The 17,953-nt window shown below is 38.6% G+C and overlaps 1 protein-coding gene across 1 annotated transcript in view; it reads left to right on the top strand.

Annotated features, from left to right (window-relative positions):
- The window catches only part of Ssh2 (slingshot protein phosphatase 2), a 123,954-nt gene that overhangs the window by 37,860 nt on the left and 68,141 nt on the right, over positions 1–17,953 (top strand). The window contains exon 2 of the mRNA XM_013016296.1: positions 10,478–10,581. Coding sequence (XP_012871750.1) covers positions 10,478–10,581 — 104 coding nt within the window. The remainder of the gene's footprint in view (positions 1–10,477; positions 10,582–17,953) is intronic.

The following is a 17,953-nucleotide window of genomic DNA, read 5'->3' as shown; positions in this document are numbered from 1 at the left end:
ACAACTGAAGGCAAGCAGAGGCAAAAGAGTTCTTGAGACTGTATATCAAAAATAATAAACTGGGTGCCAGTAGCTCATACCTGTAATCCTAGCTATTCAAGAGGCTGAGGGTTGTGGTTCAAAGCCAGCCTGTGAAAGAAGTCTAAGACTCTTTATCTCCTATTAAGCTCCAAAAAGCTGGAAGTGGAGCTGTGGCTCAAGTGGTAGAGTGATAACCCTGAGTAAAAAAGCTAAGGGATGGCAAACTCCAGTAGCTGAACAAAAAATAAAAATAACCAGCAATAAACACAACTGGAGGGCTGGGAAGGTGGCTCAGTGGTAGAGCGCTTGCCTTGCATGCTCAAGGCCCTGGGTTCGATTCCTCAGCACCACATAAGCAAAAAGAAAAAAGCCGGAAGTGGCGCTGTGGCTCAAGTGGTAGAGCGCTAGCCTAGAGCTGAGGGACAGCGCCCAAGCCCAGAGTTCAGGCCCCACGACCGGACCCAAAAAAAAAAAACCACAACTGGAGGCTTGAGTTGGCTCAAGTGGTAGAGGTCCAGCCAGCCTAGCAAACTCAAGGCACTAATGTTCAAGTTCCAACACCATACACACAAAAAAATTATAATAAGGATCAGGGTGAAAGGAGGTTGAGCAAGATAGAGAATAAATAGATGATAGCAACAGGATGTCAAAAGGTAACAAGAATAAGTAGACTATGACTTGAAATTCAAAAGAGGCTTTTCCAAGGGTAAAACAAAAATGGTATGACTCTTTGGATGAATATTTGAAAGCCTAACTTGCATTCCTTCTGCAGGTGTGTTTTAAATACCTGGGAAAGCATTTGTTGAATTATACACACAAAATTATTTTTTAATGTTGAAAGTTGTTCTTACTTTCCTTTTTATTCCTACCTGTTACTTTAAATTTAAAGTTAACTAATGTTGTGCATATCTTTGGTAACAAATATACTTAACATTTTAAATACTGGGAAAGAACTGTTCAGGATTATTTACTTTTGAATTTAGACAACCTTTAACATTTTTTTTCTTTCAAAAAGAAAGTATTTGAATCTAGAATTTAGGGATGAGAAACTTTATTAATTCAGCCTGTAAGGAACATGAGCTTCTTTGATCTGAAGTAGAAGACTTTCTCAAAAACTGAACCTTCTACCACTATTACTCACCAGAAGTCTGGATACTTGTGTATTGAGATCAGTTCCTTCATGGGCATCTACTTTTTTGTCTGTTGTTATTTGAGAGGATATGTCTGGATGTCTCACAAGTGAGCTAAATTAGACCCTCCTGCTACCATTTGAAACCCTGCTCTAGACCCTTTCTTTTTTTTTTTTTTTTCCAGTCCTAATACTTGAACTCAGGGCCTGGGCCGGGCACTGTCCCTGAGCTTCTTTTGCTCAAGGTTAGCACTCTACCACTTGAACCACAGTGCCACTTTTGGCCTTTTCTGTTTATGTGGTACTGAGGAATCAAATCCAGGGCTTCATACATGCTAGGCAAGCACTCTACCACTAACCCACATTCCCAGCCCTCTAGATCCTTTCTTGATGATACTTTTAAAATCCAAACCAAAAGCTAAACAGTTTTATTTCCTGAAAGAAGGTCATATGGGTGTGTGACCAGATAACAACTATAAAGAAATGCTCTTGGTCTCTGAGAAAACTAAAGAGGAACCAAAAACTGGCAGGCTATTTTACATTATTATAATTATTTTTATTCTTATTTTGTGATACTGAGGTTTGAACTCATGGTCTCATGATTGGAGGCTGAGTTCAAATGCTAGCACAACCCAAAACAAAAAAAGAATGAAAAATTTTGCCTCATGGGAATATGTCCCAATCTTTTTCCACTCAGACCTTAACTTTGTTTTCAGGATGCTCTGGAAAATGGATTAAAATATTCAGCAGGCTTTGCAATGAAATCCTGTCTTTGTTCTTTTAGGTGAATTGACCAGATTTTTTTAAAAATAGGGTATCACTCTGGCCAAGTTATCCTGCATCTTCCTTCCTCTGACTCCTTAGTGCTGGGATTATAGACATGCTCCACCATTTCCACCTGATCAAATGTGTTTTTCACTGCTATTTGCTTCATATTATTAGATAGCAACATGTTCAAGGTGTTCATTAAAACTAACATGAGATAAATAGTTAAATTGCTATTTTAGGAGCTGAATACCAGTGACTCATATCTATAATCCTAGCCTTTCATGATGCTGAGATCTGAGGATCACAGTTACCAGACAGCCCTGGCAGAGAAATTTTAGAGACTCTTTTCTCCAATTAACCAGCCAAAAGCAGAACTGGAAGAGCTCAAGTGGTAGAGTGCCAGCCATATAAAGAAAAGCCAAGCAAGAGCTCAGAATTTAAGCCCTAGTACTGATGTGCACATTCACGTACATGTTCACACACATGCTTCTCTGGTGTCAGATGGCATAGTGGCCTATTCTGGACTCTACTGCTAATAATCTGTGAGATTTAGAGCCAAAAATTAAATTCTCTGGATCTTATTTAATACATAAGATTATCTGTTTGTAAGCTCAGAAATGAATTTTAACAATCTAAAGCAAAATACTTGTCAGAGTATGTCAGAAGTCACTTAATGAATGAGAGGCTGAAGGACCCGGCTCAGAGAGCAAAGCCAGGATAAGGAAGGCCATGGAGTAGGAACAGACTGGTACAGACTTGTCCATTCTCCCCATAGTGAATATGACTATATCCCACCATGTCTCCTCTTTCATTTCACTTGTCTAAGATTAACAGTCCAAAGGAATATTTTCAGTAGGCCAGACATAAACCACATTGACTTCCCCCAAAGCCCTTTTCAGTTCCAAAGTTGAAGACCACCAAGTCCACTTTCAGTAGATTTTACAAAAGAAAAAATAGTGTAATATTAGAAAAGAGAGTAATATAATTACTAGATAGCCACAAATAGTGAATGTTAAACCAGATATGTATCATCTATAAAAATTGGAAGATTGAATTGTCTAGTCAACAAGGGAAACTTGTTGGGTTTTTGTTGTTGTTGTTGTCAGTCATGGGGCCAGAACTCTGGGCCTAGGCACTGTCCCTGAGCTCTTCAGCTCAAGGCTAGCTCTCTACCGAGCCATAGCACTGCTTCCAGCCTTTTCTGCTTATGTGGTACTGAGGAGTCAAACCCAGGGCCTCATGCATGCAAGGCAGGCACTCTACCACTGAGCCACCTTCCCAGCCCCAGGGGAAAGTTCTTTATCAAACATTTCTAAGATAATTATGGTTAAGGAAAAATAACACAATAAGATTTTATCAGTAAATGGATATTGGGAATAAACAACGGGAAGTTTCTGCAGGGTTTTCTTTTTTGTTTTGTTTTCATTTTTTGTTTCTGCCTCCCACTTATGACTTATAGGGAAAAGACTAGGAAGGTTAATTTTGATTAAAATTTATTTCATATGTTTAAACAAACTTCTTTTTTTCCTTCTATTATAGAAAAGTAGGAAAAAGAGAAAACAAATAGCTACATCTAAGTCTAGGTGTCCTGGGCATTGAACAACAATTTTAAGCAAATTAACTAGTACTAAAATGGTTGTGGTTAATAAGTAAATACTAGAATCCTAAACACTGCTCTGCTCTACTAGTAATTGGTCTACTAACATGCCCCAGCCTCTGCTTACATGCTGATTAAGAAAGAAAGAATTCCACTGTCTGTCTGGGAATTAATACCTCAGGGCAGATGGTTCCAGGTATGCCTTGCCATTCTAATACTATCAATTGGTTGTTGAGCAGTGTATGGTGGTGGGGGGGGGGGGGGGAAGGGGGGGTAGGGGGGGGGGGGGGGGAATTAAAGAACAGTACAAACTTTGGTTTGGATTTTTCTCCTACTTTAAATTTCTTTAGGAATACAAAATCAATATTTCTCATTAACTAGAAATGTGTTTTTTACTTTTTTGCAATCAAATTTCATACATCAAGGCACAAAACCTTTTTCCTTTTTTTTTCAGCTTAGCCCTGCTTTTTTATAGGATCCTGTAATGATAGCTCTGTAATTCCTTGGCCTCTAGTCTGATATTTGAAACTCATAATGATAAACTTTCCCTTGTTGTGGTATAGTCATACTAGACAGGTCCATGAATTCATTTCCACTTAGTGGGATTGCCAAAGCTGTCTGATACCTTGAATTGGAAAATTGAACAACTAAACAGGGAAACCTGGATATATGGAATATATTTGAAAGTTTCCTCTAAATGAGTATTGTTTGTTTGTCATGTTACTATAGCAACTAGTCTGCCTTTGAACTTGAATTTAAGATATTCTTGCTTTAGCTCCCCAAGTGTTGGGATTACAGGCATGTGCCACCATGCTAAGCTAGATGAATATTCTTTAAGGCAAAAATGTAGAAGTTCAGATTATATACATTTGATTTTTTTTTCTGACTAGTATTTAAGCTTGTACTCAGGGCCTTGCCCTCATCAACTTGCTTATATACCCTAATGTTCTACTACTTGAGCCATGCCTACAGCCCAGCCTTTTCTGGTTAATTGGAGATGGAGTTAGTATTTTTCTGCCTAGGTTGCCTTTGAACTGTGATCCTCCAGATCCGATCCCTAAGTAGCTAGGATTACAGTTATGAGCCACCAGAACCTGGCTTGTATACAGTTTGAATGTAACATAACTGCCAGGCAACTCATTTTGTGGGTAATAGATTGTGTATAGCTGATAATACACAATAATTTACCTGTAAGTTTTGCCTTCAGACAGAAATACCAAACATACCAAGCGTTTGGCATTAGAAACTCTGTAAACATGAAAATCTATTTCCTTTATTTTAATCTTGAAATAATGTTTACTTTCTGAAACTTGCTTTCTTATAGTAAATTGTCTGTTTCTTCTGGTGTATGTCGCGCGTAAAACAGTAGACTTTCTACTCAGCTGAGATTCAGCAATTTGGCCAGGTATGTTGTTGCTTTGTTTTGCTCCCTTGACCTTCCTGCTGGTCATGGATGATCACCTACACAGAACACATTCCCCAAAGATTATTCCAGCCTCCGAATAGCTAAGTGTTTTCTTCCCTTCTTTGACTTTTCCTTCTATATGCTTTGCCTGAGACAAAACTACTACCATTTAACAAACATAATGTTTTAGGAAGTGATTTTGATCAGAAGGGATTGGCACAGTCTTCCCCAAAGAGTACAGTCAATTCTCTTTTCCTCCACTTTTGAGGCTGCATTGCTGTTACTATCAGCAGAGATTAGAGTTCTTAACAATGCAGCCCTAGTAGATTCATCTCTGAGCCAGATGTTCTTCATTCTCCTCCATGTAGTCTTTCTGTTTTTGACCTTGATGGTGTAGGAGGAGAGGGGGAAGATAAGAAGACTTGAAATTTGAATGGATGTCAGTCCTTTACTCTCAATCTACTTTTTTTCTATTGAAAAGCACTGTAAGGAAGTTACTGTATTTCATATACTAAAAACTATTTCCTAAAATTAGAATAGAGGGAAAAAAAGATACTGTACGAAACAAAATGTACTTATTACCTGATTCATATAATTGTAACCCTCTGTATCTTTATAATAACAATAAAATAAGTAATTTTTTAAAAATTAAAACAATATAGAAAAAGTGATTCAGAACATGAGCTTTTAAGTCAGATCTTAGTTTTGGCCCTTGTGCTGAGGCTTACTAGCTGTGCAACCTTGGGCCAGCCCCTCAGTATCTGAATATAAATTAGACATAAAAATAATTCTTATTTCATAGGTGTGTCATAGGTTTTCCATGAAGACAAAATTAACTTAAGTATTCATACCTAAGGACATAGTAGAATCTGGTTGGCTTTTATTAGCTCATTTTCACATATGTTTCCAGAGGTGACTCCTTGTTGAGCAAGTGATTTTATAGCATATAAAAAAACAGACCTACTTCCATATGTTCTGCAGAGACTCAGGAGAACTTCTCTATTACTAACCCTCTAAGCGTTTTTTTTTTTTCTTATCAAGGAGCTAATTGTTCTGTCTTTAAGTCAAAACAGTAGTATCTTCTTTTCTTGTTTCTTCCTTGATTTAGCGATTCTTAGATTCTTTCAGGACCTAAACTCTAAACTTGAATCTCAGCTGGTCCACTTAAACTCTATTGGTTGTAGATTTTGTATTTATTTGACTTAGGCATATGGAATCATATACAATCCCTTTATAGAATTTATTGGAGAAGTCCTGTTTCTGGGCCAGACAAAAGAACTAATCAATTCTGAAAAATTGGACAAGTTTTTCCCTACCTTTGTAAAAAGATTTTTAATTAGAGAACAGCTCTGTCAATTGATTCTTCAGGCAAGTGTTTCAGAAAAACTGATACTTACATAAGTAAATCTCTTCCTATTCTGGTGATATATACTTATTTAACCTTGTACTGTAGTAATGACTTTTGGGGGTTAGGAGTTTTTTGGGTGGTCCTGGGGCTTGAACTTGGGGCCTGAGCACTATCCCTGAGCCTCTCTGTGCTCAAGGCTAGCACTCTGCCATTTGAGCCACAGCGCCACTTTGACTCTTTCTGAGTAGTTAATTGGAAATAAGAGTCTCATGGACTTTCCTGCCAGGGCTGGCTTCAAACTGCAATCCTCAGATCTCAGCCTCCTGAGTAGCTAGGATTACAGACAGACATGAACCACTGGTAACTAGCTATGACATTAAATTTACATGTAATTTTATTCATATACAAACAAATCATTTAATTTTCTAATTGAAAGATCCTCCTGAACTATAAAAGTGGTGAATTTTATTTTTAGTTCCATTCCACTGTGCTTCCTTTTCTTTTTTTTCTTTTTCTTTTTTTTTGTGCCAATCCTGGGGCTTGAATTCTGAACCTGAGCTCTGTCTGTGAGCTTTTGTGTTCAAGGCTACCACTCTGCTACCACTCTCCACTTCTGGTTTTTTGGTGGTTAATTGGAGATAAAGAGTCTCACAAACTTTCCTTCCCAGGCTAGCTTCAATCCCTGATTATCAAATCTCAGTCTCCTGGGTAGCTAGGATTACTGGCATTCAATTCATACATTTTTAATGGCATGTATATAGCTTTGGATTTCTCTCTAGTGATGATAGGGGATTTAGGTAATCACCCATATTTTAATTCCTGGTCTTCTTTTGACCCAACAGTATGTCACTCTTGTGATGACTTAAGGATTGTAATGTGGAACCATAGAATAAAGAACATTCAGGCTGGGAATGTGTCTTGGTAGAGTGCTTGCCTAGCATTCATGAAGCCCTGGGTTCGATTCCTTAGTACCACTTAAACAGAAAAAGCCAGAAGTGACACTGTGGCTCCAGTGGTAGAGTGCTAGCCTTGAACAAAAGAAGCTCAGGAATAGTGTCTAGGCCCTGAGTTTAAGCTCCAGGACTAGCAAAAAATAAAGTCAAAGTAAAAAATAAAGAACATTCATTCGATCACTGGGCTTTTGTCTGTTTGTCCCTCTTTAGGAGTTTATGTCACACAATCCAGCTGGGTCTAAGGTATAGTTTGTTCTTTCACTAGAGCTTACTGAGATTTGTGTAAATGATCTAAATATAAAGGCCTTATTTCCCTTATACTCTATATAGAGTGTCACTCCTTATCTTACTTTATAATCAGGATTTTTAAGATTCCAGGCAGCTTTCAATTAACCAAGGGCTCTTATCCTCTGCCATAGCCCTCAGCTTGTAGAAGCACTACATACACTTGGAAGAACACATTTAGCTGTGCTTAAAGCAAAGAATTCACTTAGATATGCTTTATTTAGAGTATAAGAAATAAAGACAAAATGATATTACAGAACTCCCCAAACCAGGAAGTTAGTTTTTAAACTACTGTTAGTCAAAGAGAAACTGGCTGTGTCTTACAACAGGAATGAATGGAGTGTGCTTGGCTATTTTAAGTTCTCAACAAATATACTTCTTTTGTCGATACAGATAACTGCTTATTTACTGGAAACCAGTGTGCCCAAAGCTGTTATTTTGCCTGGTGAATAGGTAGAATATTAGCCCTGTTTTTTCAAAAATATTTTCAGTTAGTAAAACAGATAGTTGCTGTGTTGGCAGAAGTGTGAATTTCATTTCCTGTCTGTGGTGTACCCCTCTCATCCTGTCACTCAGACATTTTGTTTTAGCCTGTTCCCGTAATGTGAGTGAACAGTGACCCCATAGCACAGTGGTATGTGCACACCACGGATGTAACAAGAGACAGGGCTTGTGCAACAGACCACAAGAGAGCAATTCTTTATTTAAAGATGAAAACAAAACAAAATCAAAACAGCCCCTCCCAGCAAGCATGCAATTTTTTTTAAATGGTGTCTGTAGATCCTTATGTTTTGTTTTGTTAGAAGATCTGTTCTAATCTATTTGGCAATTTACCTTAAAAGCTTTTTCTACCTTACGCTACTTTATTCAAGGATAAAATTGAGTCAGCAACTGACAGCATTACAAAGGTGATTTAAGTTCATAAAGTGATGTTAATTCATCATAAACAATTTTTGTGCCAGTATTGGGGCTTGAATTCAGGACATCAAGCTCTCACTGGGCTTTGACATTACCACTTGAGCAATGCCTCTAGTTCCAGCTTTTTGCTGGTTAATTAACGATAAGTGCCTCAGGGATTTGGCTCCTCTAAGCCTAGATCCTAAGATATCAGTTTCCTGAGTAGCTGGGATTACAGGCATTATTCTTTTTAATGTGGTGAGAATTAAATTCTTAAATATATTTAAATTTTTAAATACCATGGTAATTGTACATATTTATGCTGTAAAATATTATTTTCATACATGTATATAATATTTAATGACCAAATCAAGGTAACTAAGATATCTCTCACCTCAGACAATTAACATTTCTTTGTTCTGTGAACATTCAAAATCTTCTAGCTAAACTGAAATGTGCAATTGTTGTCAACCATAGTTACTGCACTATGCTATAGAACGTATTAAAGTAACTCTTCACGGGCTCCTATGGCTCGGGCTCCTATGGCTCATGCCTGTAAAACTAGGTACTCAGGAGGCTGAGATCTGAGGTTCATGGTTCAAAGCCAGACTAGTCAGGAAAGTCCATGAGACTCTTATCTCCAATTAACTACCCGAAAACCAGAGTGGTACTGTGGCTCAAGTGGTAGAGCACTCACCTTGAACCAAAGAGCTCGGGGCCAGCGCCCAGGCCCAGAGTTCAAGCCCTACAACTGACAAAAAAAAAAAAAGAAAAGAAAAGAAAAAAAATGAAGTAACTCTTCGTATATAGCTGTACCCTGTATAGGCATCAACATCCTGTCTACATCCTCTCCTCTCCCACATCTTTCCTAAAATGTTCAGCTAAGGGGCTGGGAAGGTGGTTCAGTGGTAGAGTGCTTGCTTTGCATGCATGAGGCCCTGGGTTCTATTCCTTAGTACTACATAAGCAGAAAAAGGCAGAAGTGGTGCTGTGGCTCAAGTGATAGAGTGCTAGCCTTGAGCTAAAATTGCTCAGGAATGGCACCCAAGCCCAGAGTTCAGGCCCCATGACTGACAAAAAAAAAAAGAAAAATGTTCAGCTAATAATTTAGTGTGGTATACCTTTTAAACACTAATTTTTGTACACTCTGGATCAATTGTAACTAAATGTTAAAATGTTTCTCCAGTCAAAATTATTGATAACTAGATCTAATAATAACTAATTTATTAAGACTTATTACTATAAGTCAGATACCACTTTAGGTAGCCATATTCTGATTGACATTTCACAACAGCCTCATTTTATTATCCTTGTCTACAAGACAAAGAAATCTAGGCTCAAAAATATTTACTCAGGGGCTGGGAAGGTGGCTCAGTGGTAGAGCGCTTGCCTTGCATGCCTGAGTCCCTGGGTTCAATTCCTCAGCACCACATAAGCAAAAAGAAAAAAGCCGGAAGTGGCTCTGTGGCTCAAGTGGTAGAGCACTTGCCTTGAGCTGAAGAGCTGAGGGACAGCGCCCAGGCCCTGAGTTCAGGCCCCATGACCGGACCCAAAAAAAAAAAATTTACTCGGGAAGCAGCAAAGCTTCAGATTAAGGGAGCTTGATTTGAGTGTTTGTGTTGAGCCTTTAAATCTAACTACTACCATGTAATATATACAGAATATTCTAATTTTGTTTTAGAACATTTTCTTTACAGTAGTTAACAGTATACAATAAGTAGAGTCACTTCTGATTTTGTATTACTTCATTTTAAGAAGTTGGGGGTCTGGGAAGGTGGCTCAGTGGTAGAGCACTTGCCTTACATGCATGAGGTCCTGGGTTCGATTCCTCAGCACCACATAAGCAAAAAAAAAAAAAAAAAGCTGGAAGTGGCACTGTGGCTCCAGTGGTAGAGTGCTAGCCTTGAGCTAAAGAGCTGAGGGACAGCACCCAGGCCCAGAGTTCAGGCCCCACAACCGGACCCAAAAACGAAAACAAAGAAGTTGGAACTTTGGAAAATAATCCTAAACTGGGTCTTCATCCTCTAATTTTTCTCCTTAAGTAATTATGTTCTTTTAACTTTTCTCCTTATAGCATCAGCGAGAGCTTTTTAACTGTCAAAGGTGCTGCACTTTTTCTACCACGGGGAAATGGCTCATCCACACCAAGAGTCAGCCACAGACGCAACAAGCATGCAGGTAAAGCTGCGCATAAACCATTCTTTTCTCAACTACTTTGGCTTTTGTTTTTTTTAAAAACAAAAAATTCATTATCTTGCCCATGTAATTGTAACCCCTCTGTAGAATATTTTCACAATAAAAAAAGACAAAAACAAAAACAAAAAAAAACTGAATCCTCAGTTTCCAACAGTGAGATAAAGTGTTATCCTATTCTGTAGTCACTTTCTTTCATTCTCCCAGACTGTTATTCTAGCACTTAGTAGACAGAATATCTTACACATAGCAATTTTTTGTTGGAATAATTAGGAGGAGGTATAGAAATACTCTTCAACCAAGGAATTAGTATATCACATATTAAAATACCTGTTCTTAGGACCAAGCCTGGTTGTGTATACCTGTAATCCCAGCACTCAGGAGGCTGAGGCAAGTATATGAGTTGAAAGCCAACTTGGGTTACATACAAGATCTGGGTTGAGTTAATAATTTTTTAATTAATTAAAATTTAAAAAAATTAAATTTTTTAAAATAAATTAAAAGTTTAATGTTTTTTAATAAAATTAAAATTAATTTCTTTTATTTATTGTGTGTGTATGTTGGTTCTGGGGCTTGAACTCAGCACGTGGCACTTTCCCTTAGCTTTTGTGCTCAAGACTAGCACTCTATTACTTGATCCACAGCTTTATTTCTAGCTTTCAGTGATTAGATTAGACTTTTCTGCCCAGGCTAGCTTCAGACTTCAGTCTTCAAATCTCAGCCTCTTGAGTTGCTAGAATTACAGATGTGAGCCACTGGTGCCCAGCAAATTACCTGTTCATATATGACAGTCTGCATTTTGGTTGTGTACACAATAAAAGACTAGATAGGGCTGGGAAGGTGGCTCAGTGGTAGAGCGCTTGCCTTGCATGCCTGAGGCCCTGGGTTTGATTCCTCAGCACCACATAAGCAAAAAGAAAAAAGCCGGAAGTGGTGCTGTGGCTCAAGTGGTAGAGCGCTAGCCTTGAGCTGAAGAGCTGAGGGACAGCGCCCAGGCCCAGAGTTCAGGCGCTACGACTGGACCCAAAACATAAAAAAAAAAAAGACTAGATATTTAATTCTGGACTTTGATAAATAAGGAGTCCTCAAATAATTCATCAGTAAAACCAGAATATAAAACTCTGGTTTTAAAATATCCAGTAACAGTAGTGTATACATTGTTTTCCCTTACATTGGAAATTCACCTGGAGTGATGAGGTTCCAAAAGACAGAATCATAGAAAATGTATTTTAGGAAGAAAAGTTCTTCATTATAGGCTATCCACAGTTTAGGAAGGTAACCTGATTCTTCTCTTATATCAGCAAGTCTTGTTTGTGTCATTTTGAGGAAAAAAGAGAAGTCAACTTGAAGACAATATTCTTGACCAATACTAAACAAATAAGTGGTTGCTTGTCATAAATGTGCCACTTTGATGACTTTTGACCTCCTGAAGTAGAAGAAATTACAGCTTACTAGGAAATTCAGTGTGTAGGTCAGAGGTGAAAGGCAGAAATGCTGAATTCTAATGAACCAGTAGCTGAGTTTAACACTAGACAATATAATTTTAACTGTTTTAGTAGCTGCACTAATTCTTGTTGGGGCCTTTATCTAGTACATTTGTTACAGATGTAGCAGACTGTAATTATAATTAATTTTGTTAGACAGTATTTTATCTCTCCATTTTTTAAGTAAATGTGAATAAATTTAAAAGTTAGCTTATGTTGTACTAAAACCTTCTTTAGTATCTACCACCAGAGATGGGGAAAGGGAAGAACGTGGAGAGGATGCTTCTCCCAAAATTTGAATACATAAAGCAAGTAGACCCAACTAAACTTTGTATTTTATCATATCGGTGAGGATATTTATCACTTATGATAAAAAGAAGATAAATGATTGGTTTAAATCTACCTTGACTGATTAAGATGATGGGTATAGTGCTTTGTAGAACATAATAAGTGGAGGAAATGTGGCTTTTAAGGTTTCTCGCCCTGGTTGGCCTTTTCTTGGGTCAAACTTCTCATTGTAATCCTCACTACTCAGAAGGCTAAAATCTGAGGATCACAGTTCAAAGCCTGCCCTGGCAGAAAAAATCCATGAGATTCTTATTTCCAATTAACCACCAAAATGCTATATAAGTGGATCTGTGGCTCAAGTGGTAGAGCACTAACCCTGAGCACAAAAGCTCAGGAACAGTGCCTGGGCCCTGGGTTCAAGCCCTGGTACCATCTTCCTTACTACCCCCCCTTAATTAAAAAAAAAAAAAAAAAAGAGCCAGGCGCCAGTGGCTCACACCTGTAATCCTAGGTACTGAGGAGGCTGAGATCTGAGGATCTCAGTTCAAAGCCAGCCTGGCAGGAAAGTCCGTGAAATTCTTATCTCCAATAAACACTCAGAAAACCAGAAGTGGCACTGTGGCTCAAGTGGTAGAGCTCTCGCCTTGAGCCGAAGAGCTGAGGGACAGCACTCAGGCCCAGACAGAGTTCAAGCCCCACAACCGGAAAAAAAAAAAAAGTATGCAAGACAGAAAAAGGATGTAAGGCATGGCTCAATGTGGAGGAATGGCCTTGCCTAACAAGTACAAGGCCCTGAGTTTAAACATTAGTACCACCAAAGAACAAAAACTTCCACACCTAACTACCACCAGGATTGTCATTTATTTCCTTTGCACTAAAAGTAAACGCAAATTAAACACAAACTGAATGGACTTGATTTGTGATCCAGACCAAACTAGATGAGCAATGTAAGTATAAACACAGTTCACAAAAGCTATACTTTCACATAAAATGAAACTGCCTAACTAAGCTCACAGAAACCGAAAGACGGCAAAATGAAGAACAGATCTTAGACTTGCTATTTCCATGCAATGGTGCTTTCTTATGCACATTTTTCCTCTTAGGATATATCTTGAGCTGGTTATCTTCTTTTAAAATCTGGGCTACAGTTAAAATTAAATAATTTAAAAATTGTATTATTGGTGTATGAATGTCTTCCAATATCTTAAAGGAAAAAGAAGCCAGGAGCTGGTGGCTCACGTCTGTAATCCTAGCTACTCAGGAGGCTGAGATCTGAGGATCATGGTTCAAAGCCAGCCTGGGCAAGAAAGTCAGTGAGATTCTTATCTCCAGTTAACCACTAGAAAACTGGAAGTGGCACTGTAGCTCAAGTGGTTGAGCACTTACCTTGAGCTGAAGAGCTGAGTGACAGTGCCTAGGCCCAGAGTTCAAGCCCCGACAGAAAAAAAAAAAAAAAAAACTATATAGAGCCCTCAGAACCTCGGAGATTTAAATCATTATTCTTTTACCGTGAACAGGTTCGAAAAAAAAAAAAAAAAAGGAAAAGGAAAGTGATCGGCAATCTTTAGGACTGGAGATGGTGGTTCAAGTAGTAGAGTACCTACTTAGAAGCTTTTAAGGCCCTGAGCTCAAAACCCATGCTGAGGAAAGAAAGAAAAACTTGTAAAGAAGTCTTTAAAATCAAGCTGAAATCTGAATTTAGCCACTAGCAGTGAAATGTATGAGAAAAATCTAGAAGAGGGATTATTAAGAATACTGGAATTGCCTTTGATAGTGTCTGCAGAAAAGTTTCCTAAAACTAGAAAACAATTCTTAAAAGTCTGCTCTTTAACTGGATTGTAACATGTAACTAATAGCTTTTTTTTTTTTTAATTTTTTTTTTTTTACCAGTCATGGGGCTTGAACTCAGGGCCTGGGCACTGTCCCTGAGCTTCTTTTGCTCAAGGCTAGCACTCTACCACTTGAGCCATAGCACCATTTCTGGCCTTTTCTGTTTATGGTAGTACTGAGGAATTGAACCCAGGGCTTCATGCATGCTAGGCAAACACTACCACTAAGCCACATTCCCAGGCCACTAATAGTTTTTTATTGTCTATACCTAATACCTATCTCCTCACACTTGTTTTTTTTTTCTTTTAACAGATTTATTTACCCACTCAAAGTATATGTTCATTAGCTTTTAGCATATTTAGAGTTATACACCTATCACCATACTAGAACATTTTTTTTACCTTCATTAACAAATATTGCCTATATCCCTCCTTCCATAAAACTTGCCATACCCTATAAACTACTTGTCTTCTTTCTTTTGTGTGTGTTCCAGTCCTAGAGCTTGAATTCAGGGCTTACGCACTGTCCCAAGCTCAAGGCTAGTGCCCTGCCAGTTGAGCCATAGCTCTACTTCTAACTTCTTCTAACTTTAATTAGAGATAAGGGTCTCACAGACTTTCCTACCTGTGCTGGCCTCGAACTGTGATCCTCAGATCTCACCATGAATAAATAGGAATACAGGCATAAGCCACTAATCTGCTTTTTGTCTCTATTGATTTAAGTATTTTGGATATTCTATATAAGTGGACTCATAAAAGTGGATTGTTAACCAGGCGTGGTGGCCCAAGCCTGTAATTCTAGCTACTCAGGAGACTGAGATCTGAGGATCGAGGTTCAAAGCCAGCCCAGGCAGGAAAGGCCGTGAGATCTTATCACCAATAAACTACTCAGAAAACTGGAAGTGGTATTGTGGCTCAAGTGGTAGAGTTCTAGCCTTGATCTGAAGAGCTGAGGAACAGCACCCAGGCCCAGAGTTCAAGCCCCACCATGGACAAAAAAAAAAAGTGGATTGTTGAGATAGGCCTTTTACACTTAGCATGTTTTTAGTGATCTTCCATGTCTAGTATATAGCACTTTGGATTTATCACATTTTATTTACCCACTGGTTAGTTGATAAACATTTGATTTGCCTCCACCTTTTGCCTATTGCCAATGATACTGTATGAATATTTGTGTTAAGTTCTTGTTTGGACACGTTTCCATTTATACATAGGAGCCCATGCTGCATCTTACATATGAGACTTCTTTTAGTTGCATCTCTGAATTTGAAATGTAGTAGAATGGCCAAGCCAAGAGATTCTTTTTATCTTTTTTGTGTTGCTATTGGAACTTGAACTCAGGGCCTCTCACTCTTGCTTAGCATTTTCTTTCAGGGCTGATGCTTTGCCACTAGAGCCACAACTTCACTTTTAGCTTTTCTGTGGTTAATTGGAGATAGAATCTATCAAATTTGTCTGACTGGACTGGCTTCAAACTTCAGTCCTCAGATATCAGCCTTCTGAGTAGCTAGGATTTCAGACATGAGCTACCATCACTCAGCTGTGATGCTCCTTAAATTTGAAAGGTTAAAGATTCTGCAAAAATAGAATTGGTAAAAAGCTATCATTGAAATGACATGGCAAGGAAGGCAAGAAAATTATTCTTTTTTGTTTTGTGTTAGTCACGGGGCCTGAACTCTGGGCCTGGGTGCTGTCCCTCAACTCTTCAGCTCAAGACAAGTACTCTACCACTTGAGCCACAGCATCACTTCCAGCTTTTTTTGTTTATATGGTGCTGAGGAATCGAACCCAAGGCCTCAGGCATGCAAGGCAAGCATTCTACCACTGAGCCACCTTCCCAGCCCAAGGAAATTATTCTTTAAGAGAAAGAGGGGGGCTGGGAAAGTGGCTCAGTGGTAGAGTGCTTGCCTTGTATGCACGAGGCCCTGGGTTCGATTCCTCAGCACCACATAAGCAGAAAAAGCTGGAAGTGGCGCTGTGGCTCAAGTGGTAGAGCACTATCCTTGAGCTGAAGAGCTGAAGGACAGCGCCCAGGCCCAGAGTTCAGGCCCCACGACCGGCAAAAAAAAAAAAAGAGAAAGAGGAAGGAAGGCCTTTCAGACTTGCTGACATTTGAGACAAGCATATCTGTTTGCTAATCTGTCTTTTTTCCTGCCTCTTTATTTCTTGCACATATGAAGCTAGGCACCAGTGGTTCATTCCTATAATGCTAGCTATTCAGGAAGTCTAATGCTTACAGTTCAAAACCAGCCCATGCAGGAAAAGTTTGCAAGACTTTTATTTCCAATTAACCACCAAAATGCTGCAAGTGAAGCTGTGGCTCAACTGGTAAATGCTAATGAGGGTGAAAAATGTTCAAGAGTTAATTGTGGTGATAGTTTTGCAACTCTGAATAGACTAAAAGCTAATGGCATCTGTGATTATATGTATAAATCACCTTAGACTCCTAAAAAATACCTGGGTCTAGTGGGCAAGAATAAATATTTTGGTTCTCAGATTGTCATCAGTAATGATAGTACATTATTTAATTGTCTTCTGTTAGCCAGAGCCTCAGATTTCCTGATATAAAATAGGAAATAGAAGAAAACTGATAATACTGTAATACAAAGCTTGTTTGTTTTTTGTTGTTGGTTGTTTTTTTTTTTTTTGGTCGGTCATGGGGCCTGAACTCGGCCTGAGCACTGTCCCTCAGCTCTTCAGCTCAAGGCTAGCGCTAGTGCGACGTCTGGCTTTTTCTGCTTGTATGGTGCCAAGGAATAAAACCAGGGCCTCATGCATGCAAGGCAAGCACTCTACCACTGAGCCCCCTTCCCAGCCCATACAAAGAAAATTTTAGCTTTATTTTATAAAATGTGTAAGAATAAGTAGTCAGGTGCAGTGGCTCACAACTGAAATCCTAGTTACTCAGGAGTCTGACATCTGAGAATCTATTCCTAATTTACCAACAAAATGCCAAACGGGAGATATGGCTCAAGAGGTAGAACACCAACCATGAACAAAAACAGCTGAGCAAGAGCTCAAGGCCCTGAGTTTAAACTCAGTACCAGCACATATATGCGAAGGAGCAGGAGGAGAAGACGAAAAAGAGGGGGTTACGTGAGTGAAAAGAGGAAGAATGGGAGAATACAGACCTAATGTGAAAATGGAACTTTGAAAGTCAAGGGGGACAGGTTGGGCTGGGAGAGATGGAGAAGAATGAAAGTGTGGCCTTGATTGCATTGTAATCATTGTATTGCATTGCAATCATTGACTTATTGAATTGAAACCCTTTTAGACAACTTCTTAGAGGTAATTTTAAAAATGAAAGAAAAAGAACAAGAGACGATTCAAATAATAGTTAGCTATTTTAAAGTACCTAATATGTTCAGAAGAATAGGTATCTCTAATCTCCTCCATTTGATATATACGCCCTTTAGTATCAACCATTAAAGTGGAAATTTTTTTAACTACTGACATTATTCTAGATTGAATCTAACAATCTGAAGTTAAATGTAACTGAAAATTATTATTAATAATAACAAAGGGCTGAGAAGGTGGCTCAGAGGTAGAGTGCTTGCATGAGGCCCTGGGTTTGATTCCTCAGCACCACATAAACAGAAAAAGGCACTGTGGCTCAAATGATAGAGTGCTAGCCTTGAGCTGAAGAGCTGAGGGACAACGCCCAGGCCCAGAGTTCAAGACCCATGACCAAAATAAAAAGAAAAAAAAAAAGAAGAACAAAATTAGAAATAACAAGAGGGCTAGCTTTTTTTTTGG

Source organism: Dipodomys ordii, unplaced genomic scaffold (assembly GCF_000151885.1).
Source record: "Dipodomys ordii isolate 6190 unplaced genomic scaffold, Dord_2.0 Scaffold31, whole genome shotgun sequence".
Taxonomy (NCBI): domain Eukaryota; kingdom Metazoa; phylum Chordata; class Mammalia; order Rodentia; family Heteromyidae; genus Dipodomys; species Dipodomys ordii.
Note: the sequence above shows the minus strand (reverse complement) of the source record. Positions and strands in the feature narration are given on the sequence as shown.